At 39.5% G+C, this 26,222-nt stretch overlaps 2 protein-coding genes across 5 annotated transcripts in view; both read left to right on the top strand.

The window, feature by feature from the left end:
• LOC137297821 (solute carrier family 49 member 4-like) overlaps window positions 1–7,924 on the top strand; it is a 21,296-nt gene extending 13,372 nt beyond the window's left edge. The window contains exons 7-12 of one of the 2 annotated variants that reach the window (XM_067829779.1): window positions 412–462; window positions 1,324–1,453; window positions 1,794–1,970; window positions 2,382–2,500; window positions 3,362–3,544; window positions 4,263–7,924. In XM_067829779.1, the coding sequence (XP_067685880.1) occupies window positions 412–462; window positions 1,324–1,453; window positions 1,794–1,970; window positions 2,382–2,500; window positions 3,362–3,544; window positions 4,263–4,384 (782 nt within the window). In that variant the 3' untranslated portion in view covers window positions 4,385–7,924. The remainder of the gene's footprint in view (window positions 1–411; window positions 463–1,323; window positions 1,454–1,793; window positions 1,971–2,381; window positions 2,501–3,361; window positions 3,545–4,262) is intronic. The other variant, XM_067829778.1, reaches the window with a different exon arrangement.
• On the top strand, window positions 7,851–26,222 carry LOC137297820 (solute carrier family 49 member 4 homolog). 3 transcript variants are annotated; one of them, XM_067829776.1, is made up of 12 exons: window positions 7,851–7,924; window positions 16,912–17,448; window positions 18,153–18,243; window positions 19,205–19,368; window positions 20,234–20,294; window positions 21,107–21,174; window positions 21,303–21,353; window positions 21,632–21,761; window positions 22,892–23,068; window positions 23,291–23,409; window positions 25,023–25,205; window positions 25,590–26,222. In XM_067829776.1, exons 2-12 carry the CDS (start codon window positions 16,986–16,988, stop codon window positions 25,730–25,732), a joined length of 1,650 nt encoding a protein of 549 aa, XP_067685877.1. In that variant the 5' UTR covers window positions 7,851–7,924; window positions 16,912–16,985; the 3' UTR covers window positions 25,733–26,222. The 3 variants fall into 3 exon arrangements, with proteins under 3 accessions (XP_067685877.1, XP_067685876.1, XP_067685878.1); XM_067829775.1 differs by lacking the exon at window positions 7,851–7,924 and adding an exon at window positions 15,043–15,107; XM_067829777.1 differs by lacking the exon at window positions 7,851–7,924 and adding an exon at window positions 15,345–15,440.

Here is a 26,222-nt window from a genome sequence, read left to right as displayed (position 1 = left end):
CTCATGATGTTTACCTTTAACAACATAACACCAATCTTTTCCTCATTTCTTTGATGGAATATTTTTTTTATTCTATGTCAAACTCATATTGATGACTTTTACATAATGGCCAGTAATCGCAAAATATTTTTGTCTCTATGATGTGTCAGCAAAACAAAATCATGGAAGGAGATCTGTGATACCCCCAAAATACCTTAACATCTGTCATCTCTTGTATGGAAAATAAGTATCATTCATGCTGTGAACATGTATTCAAGGTGAGTTACTGATCTGGATGTGGAATGTCAAATAAAAACACAAAAAGATATCAAATAAAACAAAAAAGTTCATTCAGAAGTTATAGAAAATAATTTTTGGTTAGAATTTAATAATATTTTGTACAGCAGTCAGTAGTCATATTTTGTCTTTCAGCTGCAAGAATCATGAAAGAGAGGAAAGACATTATGTTTCTGATGTATGTAGGTAAGCTATTCATGGTTTGCTTCAGATAGTGTTATTTTCTATTACCAGCTCTGGAAAGCAAAGAATTTCCATTATTGTCTCCTCACAGGCCTCCTTGGGTCTTCAGCAATACAGTCCACCTTGTTCGTGGACTCCTCATTGGTGACATTTGGTTTGGTCCACCTTGTTTGTTTAATCTGGAAACACAGACAATTGCTTATGTTATGTAAATGTCAGAGATTTTATTCTGCTGTCCCCATATTTTTGTGTTTTGATGTCTAAATGGTAGTGTGTGAAAGTATTACTGTTTATTTGTAAAATACTTGAGTATTTTTGTGAGTATATAGAGTTATGTATGCAGAAACAATGTGCACACTTTGTGTATTTCTGCCATGCAGTAGCAAAAATATTATATGTAAATGAAATGTCAATTGTTAAGTGTCTCAGTGTTTTTCTGTAAAGATAATAATGCACTTCTCCCAATAATGCCATTAGCCCCAAGGAAAATACCATATGATTTATTTTTAAAAATTATGCATTTAGATTACAATATTGAATTAAAAAGTTTGAATGAATTAATAAGAACTTGCATTAAGTCAACTCTTGCGCACTCTACCAGCAGAGCATTTCTATTTACAATTATCCGACACACAACTTGTGATTTAAGCCAGTTCAGCGAACACCGACAGCACTGTGTGTGGAAACTTTTTGATGTATGTACCAATTGTTTACATTCCATATACGGCAAGTGTTCCCTGTTCTCCTTCATGTTCCAAGCAGGAAGCTAAGTGAGTGCATATGCCCCAACATATGTGAAAATATTGTTGAAGATGTGTGACTGCACCTTTAGATGGTATTTAATTGGTATACATGACCCTCCAGAGCTTGGTTGGTGTTTGGCGGTGCTGCTGGCCATGCTGCTCTACTTCCCCAAGAAACCACCCATCCCTCCATGTATCTCAGCCTCGGTGAAGAGGGAAAGTTTCTTCAAAGGACTCAAGGAATTGATGAAGTATGTCATTAGATATTAGACTTAGGCATTGTCTTTATTAAGTGGGTTTGATTGAATCCTGCTTTGAATAGTTTTTCAGTTTGGCCACGTCTGTGATCAGCTGTGTTGTCTTACATTTTATTAGCTGAATTTTTTATATGAAATATCCAAGCTGACTAAGCTTCTCAGCAATTACTGTGTGAGTCTTATGTACATGCAGTAAGTATGTTCCTACTGACTGGACACACTAAACCTTTCCCATTATCATATTTGTCACTCATACATTTCCAATTATTTCCTGAGCATCTGACAGAGAAAATATATTTGTGTAAGTTGTTAATGTACTTCTCTTGCATTGCAGAAGAGGAGATTTCTGGATCGTGTGTTTTGTGTATGGCCTGGCCCTGGGAGTGTGTAATTGTTGGATAGGCATCATAGACGTTAATCTCAAGCCCCATGGAATAAGCCAGAATGAAGCTGGGTGGATTGGCTTCTATGGCACATGTGCAGGATGTGTAGGATCACTGATAATGGCAAGGTAAGGTTGTAACATTATACCAGAGTCCATATAACAGATTACTAAATTTCTCAGCTGTTACTGCATGTGTCCAATATCCATGCAGTAAGTATGTTCCTACAATTATCAACATTTGATCAGTTTGTGTTAAAATGTTTCTGTTACACCTAGTTAACATTTGACTCTTTCAGTGAGTGAGTGAGTGAGTGAGGTTAGTTGTACGTCATACTCAGCAATATTTCAATTATATGGTGGCATTCTGTAAATTATCGAGCCTGGTCCAGACAGTTCCGTGATAAACAACATGAGCATCGATCTGCGCAATTAGGAACCAACTGACTCTCCAAGACCTACATACATTATGTATGTGAATGGCACAAATGACATCTGCTATACCTGATCAAATTTTTAATTTGGTGCTCTTATTTTCAGACTAGCAGACATATTTTCCAAAAACATGAAGTGGATCATCTTAGCTTTGTACATCCTAGGAGGAGGATTTTTTGTCTGGTTTGCTCTTATATGTAAAGGAGTAGCGCCAGCGTCTTCAGGTTAGTGACAGCATGACAATGTATACCCTGCATGTGCTTCTGTTTGTTGAAGAGAGATCGTCTTCATGGGCTTGTAGGTAATATGGATGTTTGATTTTTTTTTTGTAGCATTTTCAGTGTTCCGCCATGCTCTTTACCATCAGATCTTTACTCTAACATCACTTGTGATAGAAGATCTGCCATGTCCTGATTATCAACATGTAATCTTTCGTAAAACCCACTCAGTGTCAAAACTTCTAAATTTATTGTATAGGCGTCAAATTCAAAAGAATATTTTTCATATCTGCCTTTCAACAAAAATAAACAGGCAGCTCCAAATGCAAAAAGCAAGACCAGCACTCTCTATGTTGTTCACATCATATACACCCTGTCATTTCTAAGTACCATGGTTTCTATACCCAATGTGTCTGTTATTGCAGAAATATTTAGATATCCATGAGATGCATCAAGAGCCCAAGTATAATCTTTCAATTTATTATTGTTATTCTGTTGTATTGTGTGGGGACTTTAATTCAACAAGCAGAAACACTTATAAAAAAAACTCACCAGCATCTCCACCAAAACAAATTAAGAATTCATTCAAAACTTTCAATTTTATATGCGTTTGTTACATTTTTATATAAAAAATTGTTGCTATCATGTGGATGGAATATTGCCAACAGCAGTAAACAACAATCAAACCAAAGTAAGAATGAAAACTTAAAATGCAAGAGATAAAAATATATCAGCTTTACCAATATAAAAACTGTCAATTGGATATTTCACCAACTCGTTTATGTAGTTGGCAATGAAATATCTTCATTACTTTCCACTAGTTTCTGTATCTTTTGAATTTTTTTACATAAATTTTCTGGTTTGCAGCGATGCTGTATCTGACTGTGATAGGAGGGGTGACCTCCCTCAGCTCGGCGGTTCCCCTGTTGTTCGAGATGTCATGTGAGCTGACATACCCAATAGGTGAAGGGACAACTAACGGGGTCCTCACGCTAATGAACAACATCGGAGGCCTGGTGTTTCTCTTTGTCCTAATGATACCCAATATAGGTAAGTAGGTTTTCTGGTGACACTCATGACCTTAAGGACCATTCATAATTCATATTCATAAACATTGGGATGTGGGTGATCATGATTTTAATAGATATGAATGTACATTTGTGAATGAACCCCCACTCCAGCTTCCCATAATCTTTTAATATTTTTATGTACAAAATTGCTGACCCTCTAGAACATGTGGCCTGTGTGGTCCTGTGTGTAGAACTCAGGTCACTATCAGCTGAAGTTAAGCAACTATAATCATGGACGGTGCTCAGATGGCTGACCGTGTTTGGTAGCTTGACTCCTGAGAGTTTCAAAGACTTGACACCAGCCCCACAACGATGCACATCTGATGCATGTGGTCTTACATTGGACAAGCGAGTTTGTTCAAAATCGCCTCTGTCCACCCAGCAGTGAAACTGGGTACCTGGAATGATATGATGGCAGTCTGAATTTGAATTTGGAGCACCCTGACAGGCGACCGGTTGTATTCTCCACAGGGAGTGTTCTGTACTCATTGTCCAGCGGTAGTATGTCAGTGCTTTGAGCAAGCAATGTGCATGGATAAAAATGTGCAATATAAATGGACTGTTATTACTATTTTTATTATGTGTACAAAACTGTATCAATTCCAATCATAAGAAGGATTGACAAAATAGTAATATTCAAACTCATTACTCCTCACCATGGGTGACGAGAACATGATTGATTCCATTTTGTAACACAGGTACAATGTGGATGAATTGGACCATTATTGGAGTTGTCTGCGTTTGTGTGCCAGTCTTGTTCCTGCTGAAAGACACCTACAAGAGACTCGAGCTTGATGAGGCCAACACTGAAGCGACATAGGATGGAGGGCAGGTGACAACTCAGGGAACTGCTCAATGACTGCTGATAAAACTGATCTCCAGTTATATACTACCCATCAAAAGTTTAGACTCACTGAGAGCATTCACTGTATGCTATGTATAATATGCAGTTACATCGAAGATTAGTTTCTCCAGTACCTTATGAGAACCAACTGCTAACCCTATGCAGATGAATTAGAATCATACATCAAATTGCTGAAAAGCATGTGCAAATATCATGCAAGTTAAAAGCTGTGTTTACATGTAAACTTTTGTACAGAATTCACCAATTTTCACTGACTTTCATCACTTATTGAATTCATGACAATTTTTTGTCAACATTACAGATTTGTTTTACAATGCATCAGTTCATGGAAACCAGTACATTTTAACAGTATGGAATGTTTTGCCAAATCTAGTTTTGAACATTGTCCTCGGGGTCATCCAGACCCAAATCACCGTGGACAGAACTAACTTGCAGACTTAACCAGTTTCTCTATTCTTACAATACAAAGTTTCAGTACAGGTGATTGTTCCATTGTACTTCAGTGGTAAAGGAATGAGCATGATCAACACCTGAGGGCTAAAATGCAGCTTAAACATAAGGAGCTGGAATGTTTTGTTTGCAGACTGGACTTTCCAGCACACATTCCAAGTCCACTGAAATAACCAGGAAGCAACTGACAGAAGATTGTTGCACATTCCACCTCTCATTGCTGGAAACATAAATTGAAAGCATATAGAAAGATTTTTAAAGCATTCTAGAAAGAAATTAGCATAAAATATGTAATGTGTTTGTATATAGATTAAACACAAATCAACTGGGTACATATTGACTATGACAGTACCAATGTTAGCTAAGCCATGAAGGCATCGTGGCATTGAGTATATGGTTCCATGGTCCTGTCATGAAGTGATATAAGTGTTACAGTTGTCTAAGACCATGTTACAGTATAGGAGTTATTTTAGCCAGTCCTAGTCCTTGCACTTAGATGACTTTTTAGATTGGGAAGACTGATGGGTAGCTCCAATCACCCTGCTACTATGTGCTGATGTGGATTGTAATGGGGACTAAACTAGAAAGGGTTCTGTGCCTTTAAGATTATTGTCAGTCCCTTCCTTAGATACTGATACTTTTTCTAGTCATAGCACTGGGACTTTGTGGACTTCATGTCCACTTCCAGGCCATACCTAGTCATGGTATTTAGTAAATTGGGCCAAATGGAGACTCTGACCAACAACTCGGTGATCACTAACCTGGGTTGTTGTCTACTTACCAAACATTGTCCCTCATTAAACTAAATAAGTCTTAATTTTCTTATGAAATGTTTGTATAATTTGTCTTCCACACTAGCAGTCTGAAGTGTTTTAAGTTTTGTGGCTACATAACTGTGTATGCAGTTTTGAACTTATCTTTTTGAGAAGAACTACATTATGGTTATATTATGGTATACTGACTACCAATTTCCTTTGTTTGTTATATGGCTGGTTACATACATTTTAACCACAGCAGATGGCAAGTTTGCTTTAAGCAGTTTTGTTTTAGACATTGTACGATGGCAAACATGTTTTTTAAGTCTTATTATCATGTACACTTGTCAGGGTGTTTTGACAGTGGTGTAATATAGTAATTCCTCATTACTGCCGCACACTAGATTGCAGCATCACTTTCCAGTGTACTTTGTTTGCAGATTACATTTGATATTGAACTATAAATGTTAGAATACTCAAGTTTTGGATTTGGTAACAGGTAACTTTCTTCACTGGTCCCTTTTGCAGAATATGTCCCATTGGACAGAAGTTCCTGAAAACCTATTATAAGCGGGGCCATGATTGTATTTTATGTATAGCCTCTCACAAAATCAGGTAAATAAATTATTTATTTTCACACAGGTCATTTTGACTTCGGTCTTCTACAGACATGGTGGCACATACATGGAAACAGCTAATATTCACATTACTTTATGTATGATTTTCTTCCATTGCGTTAAATATCTAGCCAGTTAAATTATCACTTATGTAATCAGTTGTATTTGCAGTTCTTTTGTAGGGCTATAGCTATAGAGAACCTCTACCTGCAACTGAATACAAACTAAAAACACATGATATATTGTACATTTATTACTTAAACCATGTAGATGAACTGTACTGTTTTGCTGTTTTCAATTTCTTGAAAGCATCTTGACCTGTGGCTGCAAATAGACTTAATTTAGTTTTTGTTACTTGACAAGGGTGAATGCACCATAAACTTTTTCATTGACAATGACCATCTCTTGGTACTTGTCATTGCTTTGAGTGAGTGAGTGAGTGAGTGAGTGAGTGAGTTTAGTTATACACCGCACTCAGCAATATTCCAGCTGTATGACAGCAGTCTGTAAATAATTGATTCTGGACAAGACAGTCCAGTGATGAAACAGCATGAGCATCAACCTGCACAACTGGGAACAGATGACTTGTGTCAACCAGGTCAGCGAGCCTGACTACCCAATCACATGTAGCCTGTTACAACAAGCATATTGCTTTGGAACACTGCTTTAAAGTGTTTGAAGATATGGGGATAGGGGATATTTTTCTGGACATATCCGGTGTAACTGTTTCTGTATTCCGTCTCTGACTCATCATACCTTCTCTTTTTGCCTTGTTCTTCTTCCATCATCGAATTTTGGAACAGAAACATAATAATCACAAGTGACATCATTTACCCTTCTGTGACAAATATTACCACCCACTAACGCAGGAATATTTTTCTTGTGGAACTATGCCAAATGTTAAACCAGAAAGCAGCATTATCCAGCTTCAAAATTTTGTACATTACTTTGCAAACTTCATTTTTATGTAAGGTGGGAGCATTGTTTATCCAAGTGACTTAAGACCAATTGATCCAGTTTTATCAGCTTCTCAATTTGAGAAACCTGATTCCATCTGCAATATGTGAATGTTGATCTTATTGTGTAATGGTAACATAAAATACACATTTTGCATAAAACTGAGCCAAAGTTTTATTGTCTGCTTATGATGTCTGAAGCTACTTTTGTTCAATTATTTATTAATTAGTTCAGTATTCATGCTTTCATATATGTGGAAGATAATGGATAATTTTATGAACTGTCAAAGCCAGTTGATCAGCCGTCAATTGATCAGATCAGATGCATATCATAATTGTTGGTAATTTCAGCTTTTGACAAAATGAATGCATATTCTGTTTGTAACGTATTTGCACTAATTTTTTTTGTTCAAAGTACTGCAGTCTACGTAAACTTAGTCTCAGTACTTTTCGTTACACTCCACTACTGAGTCCTAACAAAACCTTATGGGAGGTCGCGTCAGGTAACCAAATCGCGAAAGTAGACATACATTTTGAACTTTTTCATTCGTAACTACTCGTCTCTTTCCGTGACCTAGAAGTTACCTACCTACGGCTTGTCGGAATAACACGAGTAGTTATGAATGTGAACATTATATCCCGAACGATTCCGAATGCTATTTAGCATACGATCGCTTCCGGGTGATGCACATGGTGCGCATTACAACCACAACAACGGTGAGTAAACAGACGCTGAAAGTAGTGTCTTTCGCGATATTCAAGGATGTCGTCTTGCGAAAATGTTGGTAACTATGCCAACAGAAACCCCAAAGTGTATATATATTGCAGGTCAAATTACTGTGTTATAGGCAGATAACTTGCCGAGAGATCTATGTCAGTGACCTGAGAGTTATGTAAGTGCCCCCAATCCGTAAGTAGAAACCGTTGTGTGTTTGTTTAAAATAATTAACCGTCTCGCTATTGATTGGACGGTCATAGGTCGCTCAAAGGTTACCTGACGCGTCCTTCTACCAGGGTTTGTTAGACTTAGTGGTGGAGTGTAAGTTTCTGTAACGAATAACACTGAGACTAAGTTTACTTTAACTGGTAATAGATGTGACCTTACTGTTCAGTCATTTTTTGAGTTTCCCGTTACATTCCATCTGTTGAATGTTTTTGGTGATATATTCTTGGTTACAAATAAGCTGGAAATGTCAGAGAGAATCCAGTTTTTACATTCTGTAGGTTGCTTAAATATGTGGCCATGTATGTTTAAGTTTTAGACAAGTTTCATGGTTTTTAAAGTTTACTGTATTCACACCACTGTTTTATGATGTTTACACGTTTGTATTCTGCAGAATAAAATGCATTTCAACATTTTATATTTTTAGTTATCATATGAGGGGAAAAATGTCAAGAACTAAGGGCTTAATACCAAATGGATTTCAATGTATGGTTGTTTTTGTACTGAAACTTAAACCTGTCTCAGCACAATAGGAACCAGGGAATGGAGAAGAGGACTAGCTGATTAAACCACTCACTGCACTTTCAAATCATATGGGATTTATGTACAAAAGGATTTGTATTATATAAAAAGGTTTTGTATTATAAAGAAAGGTTTTGTTAATGTTTAAGCAACATGTGAATATAGGGTAATGGTTTATTTTGTTGTAATATTGCTCAACAGGTCAATGGACAAAGTTGGTTGTGTCTGTTATGTAACCATGTTGTGCAGGGGATATAGTTGATGTCTCATCTGTCTGTCCATCCGTCTGTAATCATTTTGTGTCCAAAAACGTTCAGTATTTTTAGACCAAAACTGATAGATATAATAGACTGAACCTTTGGTTGTGCCTTTTGATATTTACAGATTCCTGGCATTTTTATTTTTTTTGTTTTGTTTTTCCATGGAGCGGTCTTAGTCTAATGGGAGGGGTAGGCTTTGTTTTCGGAGCATAACTCAAAAAACATTCAATATTTTTCTGCAAAACTTAGTAGATATATCTATCAGAACCTAGAGTTGTGCCTTTTGCTATTTACAGGTTTTTGGGATTTATCATTTTCTGGGTTTCCATGGAAACTATTTGGACTCTCAAAAAGGAGGAATGGGTCTCATTTCCAGTGCAGAACTAAATAATTTCTGAATATCTTTCAGCAAAACTTGGCAGATATGTTAGGCAGACCCTAAAGTAGTGCCTTTTGTTGATTTATCATTTTCTGGCTTTCCATGGAAACGATTTGGTCTCAAAAGGGAGGGATGGCCTTCATTTCCGGAGCAACACTTGAAAACTTCTTAATGTCTTTCAGCAAAACTTGGCAGATATGTGAGGTAGACCCCAAAGTAGTGCCTTTTGCTGTTTACAAAATTTTGGCATTTTAATTTTTCCCAGTTTCCATGGAAACATTTTGGACTTAGTCTCAAAAGGGAGGACCACAACTTGAAAAATGATATGTTTCAACAGATCTTGGCAGATGTATGAGACAGGTCTTGAAGTGGTGCCTTTTGCTGTTTACAGATATATGGCATTAATATTTTTCATCACTTCCATGGAAACAATTCAAACTTAGTGTACACAAACATGAAGTAACTGTCAGATGATTTGTCCTTTCAAATATGTGGGGCCAGGAGATATGTCATGTTTTGATGACTCTTGTTAAAATATGTCTAATTTTTTAATGTAAAATGGATGACCACTGTTGTAAGACTAAGTGAGTGAAAGTCCCACTGTACCGTAAAAGTTAACAGAATTGTCAGATGTTACTATTGTAACTTGCTTTTTACAACGGGTCAACAACACAAGTATGTCCAAGGTTGAAGCATGTAATAGCTGTGACTCAAATAACGGTTTACATATCCCTAGAAAATGGTATGATGTGATATGCTCAGTCATGGCATGATATTTTAATAAATGTTTAGTTTGACACTGAGCATTTCTGTGTAATAGTTTGGCCATGTTTGCTACAAAGCCGTGAAGGTATTCTACAATATGATTGTCCTGAAACAAGAATGACTGACAAGGGTCAGAATTATCAAGTGGCAAAGCAATGTCTGAAGTAATGCCAGTTGGCGATAATGTACTTTGAGATAATCAGTGTCAGGTCATGAAACTGTCTCATTCAACAATATTGGAAGTGGAATGAATGTAATTATACACCTCTCTATGGTGGGCCTAGAATGGGCAAGTTTATTCCCTGAACCAAACATACATCACCCAGTTAGGGGTGACCACACACCTCTCACAGACCCAAAGCTTACTTTTCACTGGGTTATAGAGAGGAAAAGAGAATTCAATGTTTCACTTCCGCAGCCCAGTCAGCCTTAACCTGGTAATGGGACAAACCATACTGGAGATGGGACTTGCCCCAAGGGAAGACACAGAACATGACCAAACCATGTAAAAACCACACTGCATGATCGAGTGTGCGAAAGCAACAGGATGGCCTGGCAATCCACGAATACATGGCAAGTTTCTTATGCTGCACTGAGACAATGCCATGCCAATGCATGCTTACCTCACAGAGCAAAATCTCCGAGACCAATTCCGGTAGCTTAAAATTCTCATGCCCCGTGAGACAGTTCAAGCTGCAAGTGTTGCCCGTCAGGAACCTTTACATGATGAGAATGCTCAAGAGGCAGCAGGACGTCTGTGTCGATCTCTTTCCTCTTGCTGATGAACACTTCCGACAAGGAGCCATTTCTGATGCCAAACTCTTCTTCCTCACTTGCAGATCTTTCCGAAAATCCTGTTCACAGTTATATTTATTGGGAAATTTGTGATTTACCTTTAGAGAAACTGAAGCCAATAAATAGCTAAACATGGCTTTTCACACAAATGTAATTGATTTACGTAATGAAATTATCTCTCTAAACTTTTCTGCGGGCTGTTCGTTCAATGAAATAAATTGCTGTGTCTATGCTGCCGCTCGAACTTCGGAGTTTTTAAAGACAAACAATCTTACGATAACAAGTAAAGACCACAGAAACACCGGTTTCTAGTAGGACTAACTGAAACGAGAAGAAATATGTCCTGGATAGAGCTGTACCTTAAAATATTACCGTCAGGGAATCCCATGTCTAAAACATGAAAGTCAATTTTGAGGAAACTGAAATTACAATACAATACAATGTCCCAGCTCCTTGTTAAAGGACTGGCCTAATTGAAAGGACATGTTGTCCTTGTTGGGTCCAGTTTCAGTGATATTGTCAAGATATGCAGAATCTTGACCGTCTAACCAGAAGAATTGTGTTTGATAAGAGCCCACCACCCTCTTTCTTCTCTTTAATCGTTTATGTATGTCAATCAAGTTTTGGAGGTCGGAGTTTGATTTATGTTGGGGCTCTTCGTGATAAACTTTGCTTAACTTTAACTGATTTGTCACCGGAGCTTTATGCACAGAACCGCTCGCCATTGCCGTTAGGAAAAATGCACTAATTTGTGTTTTAATTGTAATCATGGGAATCACTAAACTGACTAGTCAGCAACGGTGTTGGCCGAAGCAGTAGTGGTATGAAACCAGTGCATGTTGCACCAAATCATGACTGGCATCCTTCCACAAAGTGTTTAGAGGTACACAAAATGGCGTCAAGAACATCATTTCAGGGAATGAGGATTCTGGATGGATGTTCAGATATAGAACATGTGACATATTTTATTGTCTCTGTTAAGACTGGCAATCGTTAAATGCAGTGTGTCGCAGATACTGCCCCAATGACGGATGTTCATACGGCAGGTGCTATCAAATAGTAAAGTCTGATAATGTCAGATGGTAAGTACTGATCTTCATAGCACAGGTGACTTTCACATGGCAGCAGTACCAATCCTTATATGACAGACACCTTCACATGGCAACAGTACGATCTTTATATGACAGACACCTTCACATGGCAGCAGTACCGATCATTATATGACAGACACCTTCACATGGCAGCAGTAATGACCCTCATGGCAAAGGTATCTTCACATTACAGCAGTATTGATCTTCATATCACAGATAACTTTACTTGGCAGCAGTACTGATCTTCATACCACTTGGAATTAAACATGGCAGCAGTACTGATCTTCATATTACTGTAACTTTACATGGCAGAAGTACCGGTCTTCATGTCACAGGTAAGTTCTCATGGCAGCAGTACTTATATTCATATCACTGGTAATATTAATGACGAGATTTTCATAACATATATACTGTCGTGTGTCAAGAGGCCAAGGTGCTGTTCTACACAGCATTTAGAATTATCCAAAACGTTGACATGTGAAGATACATCTCAAATTTTAAAGGTCACATGCAACCATAAACTCAAACACAATTAAAACACAATTATCACTTATTCATGACATAAAATATACATTGCTGCTTGTAAAAAAAAGAAATAAACAAAACGATAAGCGTACAATCGCGATTCAATAGTGCAATATTTTGTACTTGGGCTTAATTCCATCGAAACGAAGCCCTCGGGAGACCGATCCCAGTCATAGCGGGTAAATGTGCACTCAAGTGTAACGACGACTTCCGATTGGCTGGTTCATTTGCTGATACACCGAGGGCTCATTGCGTGTACAGATACATCATCTGTTTGATGGGTATTTTAGAAGTATGGCGAGTCACAAGAAAGTAAGATTCCTTGTGGATAACAACTTCTTTTATTGTACTTGATGCGTCGTTTCAGTATGGATTCATATTTCTTGGTGAATCAAAATCATATACACCAGAAGGAGTTGTATCCACAGGAACCCGATATCGCACTGTAGGTTAAACATAGATCATAGTTATACACTCACGTCAAAGATATTAATAGAGTAAAGGAGCAGCAGCTGCCATATTGGATTGTCGTGCCGACATCGACTCGTTCCGATTTCAAGCTGAAATGTACGTTAAGAATTCGGTGACATTCGAAACTATGCACACGTACCTCTCAATTATACATGTCCCCACACATCCTGCCCGATTTCCACGACATACACCCATTTTATTAACTTTAACACGTCCTCAAACTCGAAAATCGAACCAAAACACCTCTGGGGTGAACGTTATCCCGCACTCGCAGCCTCTCGAGCAATCTCATTGGTCCGCTGAACGTAAGTAATTTTTCCAGAACAAATTCATCACATTAGCGCGAAATTTAAAAATCGTTTTGGTTTTTTTTTTGTTGAAACCTGAAATTCATAGCTCATCCTAAACTTTTCGCTCTCAAACCATGCCGATACTATAAATACTTCGCTTCGCCGATCAAGCGAGAGGCTGCGAGTGGCAGCTGCTGCTCCTTTACTCTATTAATATATTTGACGTGAGTGTGTATCTATGAGCTTTGTTTAACCTACAAAGCGATATTGGGTTCCTGTGGTTGTATCCATAAAGAATGTATATAGAGATGACGTTTTTCGTAAATACATGTTCTGTGAATTTGCGTTCGATCCAATTAAAAATCATTTCATTAGAGATGGTGCAACTACTGTATGGTTGGAAACTGTCGTTCGTCCAAGTACAAAGCATGACTTGAAACTGACAAGAGTTTGCACCAGTTTCCGTTAGATTCAGTCATCCGAGTAAAATGGATGTAGTTTGTTTACAACCCATAGACATAAACACATGTCGTGTACAAAATTTCACACCTTAGTAATTGCATAATGCTGCAGAGACGGGACTCGGGTGCACGAGTCATAAATCAGTGTATTTTGTTTATATCGTATAGCCTGATAGGTGTTAAGATTCAAATTGCATGGGGTCGACGATTGAAGCAGTGCATTGCATATTGTCTTTAGCAGGCTGATAGGCAGACATATATGTGTCAATAAACCAGACATTGAGCTTTCTCTGCGACAGAGACTGCTTACCACAAACAACAAGTTTTTTATGTAACTAGTAGATTGTTTAAGTGTTTATGTACACAACCAAGATTAGACTAGTGCTCACGACCTCATACTCCGGGCATGCATACTGTTTCAAGCTCAGCTATACACGGCGCATGCGTTATGGGCGCATCGCAGCACAGCTGTTGAAAACACACACACACCCCATTCGTAACTACTTGTGTCATTCCGGCAAGCCGGATGGCGTCTCGTACCCCGCTCGTAGCCATGTTTACGACTGGGTCCTGTCTAAGCGCAAACGGTAATGGAGACAAAAATTGTACTTCTTCAAGTAAAGATAACTCTGAATTTCCAAACATAGCTCTTACAATATCCATCATTCCGTGGACAAAAAGCAATACGGTCATTACTTTTACATATATGTTTTAGTGTTGAAAGTTGTTCATCCTTAAGCTCAAAGTTTATGTTTAAATTGTGCTTGGTATAGTTTAGCGAAGTTTCAAAGTTCCACGGTCCTGCCATTTTCATGGTTTGAAATGCGTTTTACTACGCGCGATTTGATTGGTTTGCCACGATTCTTGGCAGTGATGGCGTCCGAGAGGGGTACGAGTCTTCTAGTAGGTCACGGAAAGAGACCAGTAGTTACGAATTTTTTCCCCCCAGCGCTGGGGGAAATTTAGTGAATCGTTTGAACTCCGATTTCGCGGGCTTCTTTTTTCATCGCGTTTTTTTCAACTTAATAGGTTGAATGTGCATTGTTGATGATTTGTTTCGGTAAGTGCATACCGAAAAGCATCAGAATCTGCAAAGTTTTGTTTTACGTTGCATGTTACCTTTAAGTTATCTCCAAGTATCTTCTACTTTTTTATGATAATAAATTGCATACCACTGTCACGAAATTTATGTTGTTTTGGAAAAAGAGCCAAATTCTTTGGGAAATTACTTATATTCATGTCATTACTTTTCGCTATTGTAGTTATGATTTCCGTAAGGTTATTGTCTAGATAGTCTTTATCTTCAAGTAATGTGTGGGTCGCGGCTGAATCTATTGATAACGAGACCAGAGATCAGGAGTACATATACAGATCATATCACGCGGGGCTGTGGGGAAGGTACGTTTCATCCTGAATATGATTTTGTTTGAGCAGAACAGTCTCGTCCAGGTATAGAGCTATATGGTCTAGTTAGGCTGCCATGGTTATCGACTACGATCTCATCTTTTCACTTTCATAAATAAAACTCATAGTGTTGATAATGAAAATTTTTAGATCATCATTTTTGAATTTTGTGCGTCAATAATGAAGCATACGATTTAATGCACATAGCATAGTCATTTCGTTTTGTTGTAGATACGTAAACCCTTGTTCAACTAAAGGTAATTAGAACTACGTGATGGGAAGCACAAGTAGATATTTGTTATGACAAGCAGTTCATCATCTATTAAGGTAATAAAATGCAATTAAATGGAGCAGAGACTTTCTTCATTTTGTAACCTAGACTTGCCACACATTCTAGACTTGCATGGGCTGCACTGGGTATATTTGTTTCATGGTCTGCATGAACGACTAGTATAGGTGTAAACGTTGTAAATGTTAATTGTGTCATAAGTAGCTATATAAACTGCTCTATATCTTTATTTAACTTTGGTCTCTAACCTATACTTAGTTAGCTGACAGCAAAGCGATGTGCGAATAACCTGAATTAATCCTGTTGGGACTGTTTGCCCGAGGAGAGCGTATCATACATATTTCATTTGATATATGATACAAATAACTGAGTAGGACAGGCTGTTGTTATCGCCTTACTTGATTACAATGTTACTGACCCGCGGCATTACTATTATCTTGACCTACCGTATATCCTCCAAAAGAGTAAATAAGTGAGTTTACTTTTACGCCGCTTTTAGCATTATTCCAGCAATATCAAGGCGGGGAACGCCAGAAAGTGGGCTTCACACATTGTACCCATTTGGGGAATCTAACCCAGGTCTTCGGCGTGACGAGTGAACGCTTTATAAACTAGGCTACCCCATCGCCCCTCCTCCAAAAGAGCACGGCATCGCCATTCTATCATGCTATCTAGTCATTGTATCCACATGTTCACATCTTTATAAGTCTATGCCTTAGCTATAATCACTTTGGCTCAAAAGCGGACTGATGACTTGCAGTCTAGTAAGAAAACTATGTGCAGAATATTTTCCCTTAAAATTAAGTTGTGTTAAAAACTATAATTAAAATACGCACACAGTTCACTATTTGTTCCGAGGGATAAGTGCCGAGAAAGGGACAGCCATGTGTGCGAGAAAGCATGGAGACAGCACAGCACAGGTTAACGAATATGTACCTTTCTTGGCACTTGTGCACGCGCTTCTCGAACACCTGGCTGCGTCTTTCTCTGCACTCCTCCCTCGTAATAAACAGCGAACTGTGTCAATATTTTAACGATAGCTTGTTAAACAACGTTTTTATTTTTAAGGGACGATATGGTGAGCTAAAATATGTAGGTGCCTGAGCGTTCAGTGTTCACGTCTCTCCAGACGTTCAGTTCTTTGAAGTGAAGTATGGTGTCACTGTCATGCCGATTTTACAATGTAAATATTACGGGTGATTACATCGTGAACGCCGATCTACACTATTTGGAGGCGATGACAAGTGTAAATCAAGTCAGCCAGCATGGGTGGTTTTGAGAAAAAATACTTTGGAATCCGTTTCACGTATATGTAACAAATCGGTTTTGAACCAGTTCACTCATAAATATCACAGATCTGAGGAATGCTTTAACTAGGAGAACATAGTGGTGTGCTTAGGCGTCTGTTCTTTCCCGCTGTCATTGTCACGCAATGCCACTAACACAGTCCACAGTCAAGTCAAAGACAGAAAACAAAAGTAGTAATAACAATTTTTATATTTAACACAGGAATTGTCTGCTAGAAAACTAGACCCGGCCACAGATAATTACATGCCATTCTACTCTATCAAATACAAGTCACCATGGACGAAAAAACAAGGCTTTTACCGGATACCAGGGGTCTCCCATTTGAGGGACTTGGCGAGGAAGAAGAAGCTTTGTATACCCCGCAATATTCATCCATAAACGCTGCAGACCCCAATCTGAGCGATAATGCTGCCTCCATTGAGGACTTAGTGTCTGAGCGTACACGAATAGCTACCCCTAAGTTCGATGACGGTCTTCTAGCCCCAGTCAACACTAGCCCAGTTACCCAAGAGGTAGAGGTGAAGGTCAAGTTGTATAAACGCCGATGGTACATTTTGGTCATTTTCGGGTTATACGCGGCCACACAGAACAGTCAGTGGAACTTCTTCGCTCCCATCTCTGCAGCCAGTGAAGATGCATTCGGTTGGGATGACGGGACAATATCCACGCTAACAAACTGGGGACCTATATCCTTCATGGTGGCAGCCGTGTTCTTCTCTTGGGTCATTGAAGTGAAGGGTAAGTGAGTGGGTCACTGACGCGAAGGGTTAGTGGGTGGATCATTGACGTGAAGGGTAAGTGGCAGGATCACTGACGTGAATGGTGGTGAAGGTGAAGGGTGGGAGTGTGTGTCATTGACGTGAAGTGTAAGAGAATGAGGTCATTGACTTGAAAGGTCAGTGAGAGGGTCAGTGATGTGAAGTGTAAAGGGATGGGTCATTGACGTGAAAGGTAAGTGAGAGGGTCACTGACGTGAAGGGTAAGAGGGCGTTGCTTTATTGGTGTTTCACGATCGTTAGTATTTAGGCAATACAATAATGACTTTTCTTGTCAGCATAGCAAGTGCATCATCACGTTTTCAGTGGCATTGCTGTCGTCAATAGTTCTTCGACGATATCACTAATACTAATAACTGATAATAATATCGGTTGGGACCATTTGTCTTCATTCTTGTGGTCACAACAATATTCTCTAAAAGAACTAAGGACCATCCGATTTTTTCATACCACTATCTGCAATTACGCTTGCTGTTTTATCCTTCTAGATTGTATATAGCGTCTGAACACCTAATCAAAGCCTTGTGAAACGAGGAAACAAAAAATCGTGATATATACGGCACCTAATAGTTCTTAACCCTGAATTGCAGAAAAATGTCGTTGATAGGTTTGACAGAGTGCCCAGTGCTGTTTATAATTGTAACGACAATGTATTCTCAAACACAGGTATAAGGCCCGCCGTTGTGTCCAGTATGATGCTGTTAACAGCTGGGTGCGGTGTACGGTGTATCTCCTCCACACCACCTCTCGTAACATGGTGAGTATGGGAGCCCTTCGTAACATGGTCAGTACAGGAGACTTTCGTAATATGCCCAGTACAGGAGACTTTCGAAATGTGGTGAGTTTGGGAGACTTTCATGGTATGATGGGTATGTGAGCTATTCGTAACATGGTGATTTTCGTTACGTTGTGAGTCTACTCGCCCTACGTAACATGGTGAGTATGGGAGCCCCACGTAACATGGTCAGTACAGGAGACTTTCAAAACATATACAGTAACAAGACTTTCTTAACGTGGTGAGTATGGGAGCTCTTTGTAACATGGTCTGTACAGGAGGCTTTCGTAACATGGTCAGTACAGGTGATCTTCGTTACGTGGTGAGTGTTGGAACACTTCCTAACATGGTCAGTAAAGAGAAATTCGTAACATGGTAAGTGCGATATACGACAAAATGTTATGGATGTCAACTTCTTATTGTTTTCACAACGTCGGGTGACGAAAGGGCAAGGGATAGCCCAGAAACGTTGTGAAAACAATAAACAAGAAGTTGGCATCCATAATATTTTGTCGTATATTAGAATACCGACTTTTGTAAATGCCTTCTAAAACGTCATGGTAAGTGTGAGATCCCTTCGTAACCAGGACAGTCGAGGAGACCTTCGAACATGGTGAGTATGGTAGCCCTCTGTAACATGGTCATTACAGGAGACTTTCGTGATACGGTCATAGGAGACTTTCGTGATATGGTCGGTACAGGAGACTTGAGTGATATGGTCGGTACAGGAGACTTTCGTGATATGGTCAGTACAGGAGACTTTCGTGATATGGTCAGTACAGGAGACTTTCATGATATGGTCAGTACAGGAGACTTTCATGATATGGTCACAGGAGACTATTCTAGCATATCATGGTCGGTACAGGAGACCAGATGAAGATGAAGCATTAACACAGACTCGACATACCCATGTTTATGAAAATGATCTATTCTACTATTCAAGGCTCAACCACATCGGGGCCGCCTTGAACGGGTTGGCTGGGCCAGTTGGAATGTTTGGAGTTCCTGTCCTTTCCAGCGTCTGGTTCGGTCCTCATGAGAGGACAACAAGCACAGCCCTCACGCTTGTCATCTCCAACATGGGACTGGCCTTCAGTTTTGTAGTAGGTCAGTGAATGAATGTTTTAATATTTAACGTCACATCGGCAGTATATCAGCCATATCGTGACAAGAACATGTTTGATATTGAAATGAAATATGTAGTAGGTCAGTGTCTCTGTTGTCCGAACGCGTCTCTTGCAAAATGCATAATCTGAATATACAGCCAAATATGTAAATGAGTCAGTGAGTGAGTGAGTGCATTGTTTGGATGCTTTCCGGCTGTATGGCTGTGGTCTGGAAATAACTGAATATATACCAGACATTGCAATGACCGGCATCATGAACATCGATCTACGCAGATGCCACCCTGCATTGTTGACATTGACCGCTTCATGCGTCAAGCCAACATAAAGAACCCACCAATAGAGTCATTAGGCTCGTTGACCTGATTCATACATGTCACCGTATTCCATTTCCACAGCCCGTGACACTGATCACTGGATAGTCGTGTCCAGACTCGATTATTTACAGGCCGCCGCCATATAGCTTGATTATTGCTGAGTGTGGCGTTGAACAAATTTCTATAGACATAGATGTTAAGTAACTCCTGCAAGAATAATTTTCATAACTTGAAATGTTGATACTTTGCAAACATCTTGGAAATCATCCTCAGCTAGGTGTACATAATTTTCTTTGCTATCCGCTGATTAGTTATAGAATGACACCTGATTAAACACCATGTACATGTACAACTTTTAATCTATTCCACTGGCAGCCATGTTAAACCTGACTGGGAAGTGTAATATATGTTGATTAAGGCAGCAAATGACAATGGAGCAGCAGTGGAATTTCGTCACGATGTTATACCTACCACAACATCTACTTATATGCAATGTACCTGTAATGAACCGTTCGAATCATTTTCTTCCAGGACCAATATTAGTGCCGGATCGTACCAACCCAAACTGTACCAATGTAAAAAACAACGAAAGGCGAGTAATTTCATTGTTTTTCCCAGTCATCTACATCACGAAACGTGAAACATAGACTGTTAAAAGTGTAATCGAAACAAACTGGTGTGAAAGGAGATCACATTGTAGCTAAATTATAAAAAGATAGTGTTGTCAAATTTACTTATTTTATTTGACAATGAAAGGATTTTTTGTTTTGAAATGATTTCCATGTGAATTGAACAATAGCATCGACAGAAAATCACTAATAAGTGAATGATGCTATTTTATGAAATACGTTGGTTAAACTGCTAATACAGGATTCGCCTATTTGTCATAGTGGCTGAAAATGAAGCAAACAATGGTAATTCGATGGTGATTTTGGATTTGATGAGGACGAAAAATGCAATGCTACGTACATCATATTAATGAGCATTTCACAACAGTTGACATGTACACGATATACATGTATATGAAGGTTACAACTTCAAAGTAAATTTTACAGTATATTCTTTATATTCCCAGCAGTTTATGTAATAGAGTTTACTTCAATAGAAACCAAAAGCAAATTTGATTATCCCTTAAGTGAAACACTCGATCACTTGCCCAGTTAAACGTTCAGACCAAACTCTCGTTTACCTTAAAAGGCGACCCGGACTCAGCTTGGAAATTCAACAGACTTTCAGTTGACATGTCTACCAGGGATGGGTTTCCCTGAGGAGCTTTTGCCGACAACCTTGAGACTTTATGATTTATGTGCACCCCACGTCTCCAAAATCCTATATCCATACCCATCACCATATCCGTAATGAACTCCCGTTGCCGTATTGATGACTTTTGTTATACGATTCCAGTATCCAAAGCACGACATATGAATCCAACCTAGGGGAGACAGACTGTTCCCTGTACTTCAACACCTCAGGTGAGCGTCTCCACAACCAGAGGTTCTCAAGCTAGGATGTAACTGACGAGGAGTAAAAGTCTATAAAATAAGTTATTGACACAGTATTTATGTGTATTTATCCTCTTCTGTGTCTTCTCGCCCTTCAGGAACAAGGATAGCAGAAGAACGGAAGGACATTATGTATATGCTGTATGGTGGTGAGAATCATGATTTACTTAACTTTTTGTTGTTGAGTGTTCAGATGAAAGGTGTGGAATTATATTAAATGTATTTGCGTTTTCAAAGGCAACTGTTTTTCAGTCCTTTACGCTGTGCTCTTAATCACACAATGTGTGACCTTGCTATGCGCCACTGTGTCACAACGTTGTGGTCAGTCTTAGATTTTCTATTATTGCCTGGGGATGACCCAGCTCTACTTCCTCTTTCTTCTGTATCAGGGCTAACAATCTGACTAATCATGTACTGCCTGTTTCAGTGAGTGGATGGTCGGTATTCCTCCTCTTGCTCATCCTGTTGTACTTCCCCGGCAGACCGCCTCTTCCCCCATGTATGTCAGCGTCAAAAAAGAGGGAGAGCTTTCTGGTGGGACTCAAAGCTCTCTTCAGGTGACCACTGTTCGTCTGAACGCACTGTAACTGTGTTGTTGTTCTTGTTGTTGTTTAACGTTGCACTCAACGATATTCCATGTATAGCGGCAGTCTGCAAATAATGGAGTTTGGACACTCCAGTGAAGAACATCGTCATTGATTTACAATTATTTTAATCAGCCTGTTTCTGCACTTTGTCAGTCTCACAGAAAGTGACAGGTAAGTGTGGAGACTATAGGTTTTCAGGCACTACCAGATCATGTCCTGGAGTGCCGTCTTTCTTAGTACCAAACTGTTTTTATTAGTTGCTATAGAGGACTTAGCCAGCTGTTCTAGACAACTCTGTTCATCTAGTCATGTTCACTGCCTGACTGTCTCATAAATCATAAAGGTGTTTCCAAAATATCCCTAAATGCGTAAGAACACAGGCCATGCCGCAGAAGTTCTGCACAAGTATGATCTGTTTCTGGTTAATATCTAAATTTAAGTGGTATAGAAATGGAACCGTTTCCCATAGCTTATATCTGATTATCTCAAGAAATGTGTGAGTATCGCTTTACGGCTGTTTTAGCTTTATTCCAGCAACATCTCAAGTAAAGCTTTCACACATGGTATCCTTCATTAAGATTGGGCGGTCAAGTTTTACGATTCACAGAACCAGGGTCTGATGCGCCTGCGCTAACCAGACTGCGATTCACATTACTCTATCAGTTCTCCATGCGGAGTAAAACACATGATTGTAATAGTATTTGCGGGCAAACCTAAATTTCGAACCCACGACCACGTGAACATGGCATACAGAAGGAACATAACTCTGTATGGCTTAGCCCACTTGTCTACTTGTTCCCGAGCATTTGTTAGAAATCGAAGAACAAAATGCGTATGGTTTGCTATGTTAACAGTGTCACCAGGTTAGAAGTGGTCTGCAGCAAACTTCAGAAAAGACCAACTGGATCGGGTCGTGAGACTCGCTGACTTTGTTGACACATGTCATCGTATCACAATATTGCGTAGAAAGATGCTCCTAATGATGGTGATCACTGGATTGTCTGGTCCAGACAGATTATTTACAGACCACTGCGACTTTAAGCAACAATTAAACCATACCAAAGATACCACAATGTATCCATGTACTATTTGTTGTTCAGGCGTGGTCAGTTCTGGCTGCTCGCTCTGATATATGGTCTTACCCTGGGAGTAGCTAACTGCTGGATGGGCGTGGTGGACGTCATCCTCAAGCCGTACGGAATCACTCAGAAACAGGCCGGTTGGATGGCGTTCTATGGCAGTTTGGGCCAGATGGGAGCATCATTATTAGTTGCAAGGTAAACTTAATACACAATCGCGAGGAACAAAAACACCTTTGAAGAATTCAGAGGACTTTTGATAATTTTGGAATTTCACTGAAACTGAATAGTGAGTCACTATTTAACGTCACATCGAACTGAAATTAAAACCTGATCCAATTTCTAATTGGTGAGCTGGAAGGTTGACATAAATGGCCCCGAATATACCTTTCCTCTCTTAAATAGCTTTTCATATTTCAGGTTTGCCGACAAGTTCTCCCGCCATTTTAAACTGTTGATATTGATCTCATACATCCTGGGTGCTGCCAACGTGGTGTGCTTTGCCCTCGTCTGTGTTGGGGTGCTGCCCTCTTCTCTTGGTAAGACTCATAATAACAACACTGGACTAATATATATATTTACCTGCGTTACCGTTTCAAAAGGTTCCGGTATGATGGCTTCTTTGTCCCCTGAAAACAGGTAGGGTTGCAATGGGACCTAAGCGTGGTGGATCAAAATCAACGACAGGATCGTCTCATTACATCAATAGTCCTACGCAATAGGTTCAGTCAGCACCTGAAGTCAATAAGGAATTCCGTACACTGACTGGGCGACGAATTTCACTCTCAACTGTTAAAAAAACGGCTCTATCAAGTCCGTCTGAAACGCCGCCTTCCGAGGATGTTACCCCTACAGCTCACGAAAGGCGCCAAAGATTGACGTTGGCAGCATCAAGGGCAGGCTTTGCGCCATTGGTGTTACACCATGTTCTCAGATGAGTCAAGGTTTTGCTTGAGATTCTCAGATGGCAGAAAACTTTGATGGCGCCGTACTGGTGAGCTGTATGCCAGAAAAGCAATTATTGGCCATGGTGTGGTAGTGTCATGGTATAAGGCGGGGTTACACATGATTGGCAATCAGATCTGGTAATCGTTATTGGATCCATGACTGGTCAGCGATACATTGACGAAATTTGGCACCATGTCGTGCCTCCACTGGCTGGAAACATCGGCAGGAATTTTGAATTCCAAGATGATAATGCCAGATCACATCGGGCCCAAATCGTCACAGTGTATCTCCGACGAGATGACATACAGACAGTGGACTGGCCTTCTAAGTCCCCAGACCTGTCACCAATTGAACATCTATAGGACATTCACGGTTGAAGGGTGTACGCCAGTGCCCATGCACCCGTCAACCCAGCCCAGATTTGCTTCAGCTCTTTGGGAGGAATGGTGGGCAATAACACGGGCAACCATCCGGAAATTAATCAACAGTATGCCATCTAGGTGTAGTGAATGTGTTACCCAACATGGCGGATACACCAGACATTGAACTTCAGGCCCAAATTTGATTTAGTGGACTTTCAGAGCATCTTCACATTCACTGTCATTTCATCAGTTCCCTTATTTTTTGTCGGTAGCATATATCTACCCGCGTTACTGTTTCAACAGGTTCCGGTACTGATAACTGCGTAAACTCTGCTGGCTTTTCGTCTAATTCGTGGTATGAACACTGTGATACTGATTAAGATATACATGCTAATTAAGTGTTCAGATGTGTATACCCGAAACATGCGTGCGTCCAGGATAGACGTACAACACGAGTTCAGGTGCAAATAATGTGTGTTCTTCGATTTTGAGTTCATGCGCTTTTGTCTCTGTCTAAACAACACCTAATTACAACTAGTCACACATACTAACGATTCATCGGTATTTTATCGTTTCTATTATCGAAATGTTGCAATCGGAAATTCAACAATTTCAATCCATCAATAGTTCCATGCATCGTTGTAGCACTAATTTCGACATACCTAAAATCTAACATCTTCAGAGTTTGCTCATGAAACCAAACAGCGGCTGGCGTTCACATTAAGCTTGAGTGTCATTTAGCAGATGGTGTACAAGCAGGGGAAAGTACTAAGGTCTAAATAGGCAAGTAGGCATTAGAGGTAGTATTCTGAGAAGTATTATCATTGCTGATTATGTTGCAGTGGTCTTGTACGTCACATTCATAGCGACATCCACCATCCTGTATTGTGCGGAGCCACTTATCTATGAACTGGCGTGTGAAGTGACGTTCCCCATCGGTGAAGGGACAACCAACTCCATTCTAACACTTGGGAACAATATATTCGGCTTCATCTTTCTCCTAATTCCTACCTTACCACATGTTAGTAAGTATTTCAATATTCCTCCTATTGATGTCTTGCCAAATGAGTTTCTGAAGGAACTCTGGCTTGAAATAAAGACCCGTGCGTACAATAACTAACATATTTTATTCACAAAGTGGAAAGGATCGGGTACAGGTTCTTACAACTTTAAACAAAAATAAAAAGAAAATAACAAACTATCCAAGAATAATTACAGTAACAAACATCAAGCAATCATTAGAAACAGATACAGGTTAAAACTGACGACTGGCGGCTATGGTTAATCGTATAATACAAAAGGTACAAAGAAAGAATACTAGTGGGACCGTTTTGCTTTGCCAAGCAGTCAGGTGTAGAATCTGCATGAAACGTCAAAGATAGAATACCAGCTTATTGTCTTAATTCCAGATAGCCAGTCCTGGATGAACTGGGCCATGTTAGGAGCTATAGTGGTGGCAATCCCTGCCATCGTGCTACTGAAGGACAAATACCTAAGGCTTGAAGTAGACGAAGAAGCCGAGAAAACACTCCAGAGGAAGCAGTCTGAATGAACATGTCTGTCAACCACGTTTCATCTTTGAATACTGTCTTGGATGTTGGTCACTCAAGATGTGTGTCCTTCACTTCACTTCATTGCAGGACCTAAAATTTCATATCTAAGATCATGCAACCTTCACAAGAATACAGCCGTACATTCATATACATGACGCTACCTGTTGTAAGCACTGGATACACAACAAACACCACAATGAGCACTGTGAGGACATCATATAAATCAGCAGAGACTCAAAATAATGACAGCAGGTTTCTCGAAACGTTTGGTAATGTGCTTTCCTGGTGTGATGAATCCGCCATCTGAGAACCGAATCATCAAAAGGGAAAATAATAAATATGAATAGACTTTCCATTATTAGAAGAAATGACAAGGGTCCAAGAGAATATCTTCATGAATAGTACAACTTTATTAAAGTTCACACCAAAGAATATTATCATTTGTACTATTATTTCCTACCGAATAAATCATATTCCATACATCCATAA

This window comes from Haliotis asinina, chromosome 10, assembly GCF_037392515.1.
Source record: "Haliotis asinina isolate JCU_RB_2024 chromosome 10, JCU_Hal_asi_v2, whole genome shotgun sequence".
Taxonomy (NCBI): Eukaryota; Metazoa; Mollusca; class Gastropoda; order Lepetellida; family Haliotidae; genus Haliotis; species Haliotis asinina.
Note: the sequence above shows the minus strand (reverse complement) of the source record. Positions and strands in the feature narration are given on the sequence as shown.

What these genes read in the sequence shown, in the direction of transcription:
- LOC137297820 (XM_067829776.1), top strand. Translation starts at nt 16,986, where the DNA reads ATGGACGAAAAAACAAGGCTTTTACCGGATACCAGGGGTCTCCCATTT. An exon ending in ACACCACCTCTCGTAACATG is followed by an intron (nt 18,244 to 19,204) that starts GTGAGTATGGGA and finishes CTACTATTCAAG; the next exon opens with GCTCAACCACATCGGGGCCG. An exon ending in GGTGCTGCCCTCTTCTCTTG is followed by an intron (nt 23,410 to 25,022) that starts GTAAGACTCATA and finishes ATTATGTTGCAG; the next exon opens with TGGTCTTGTACGTCACATTC.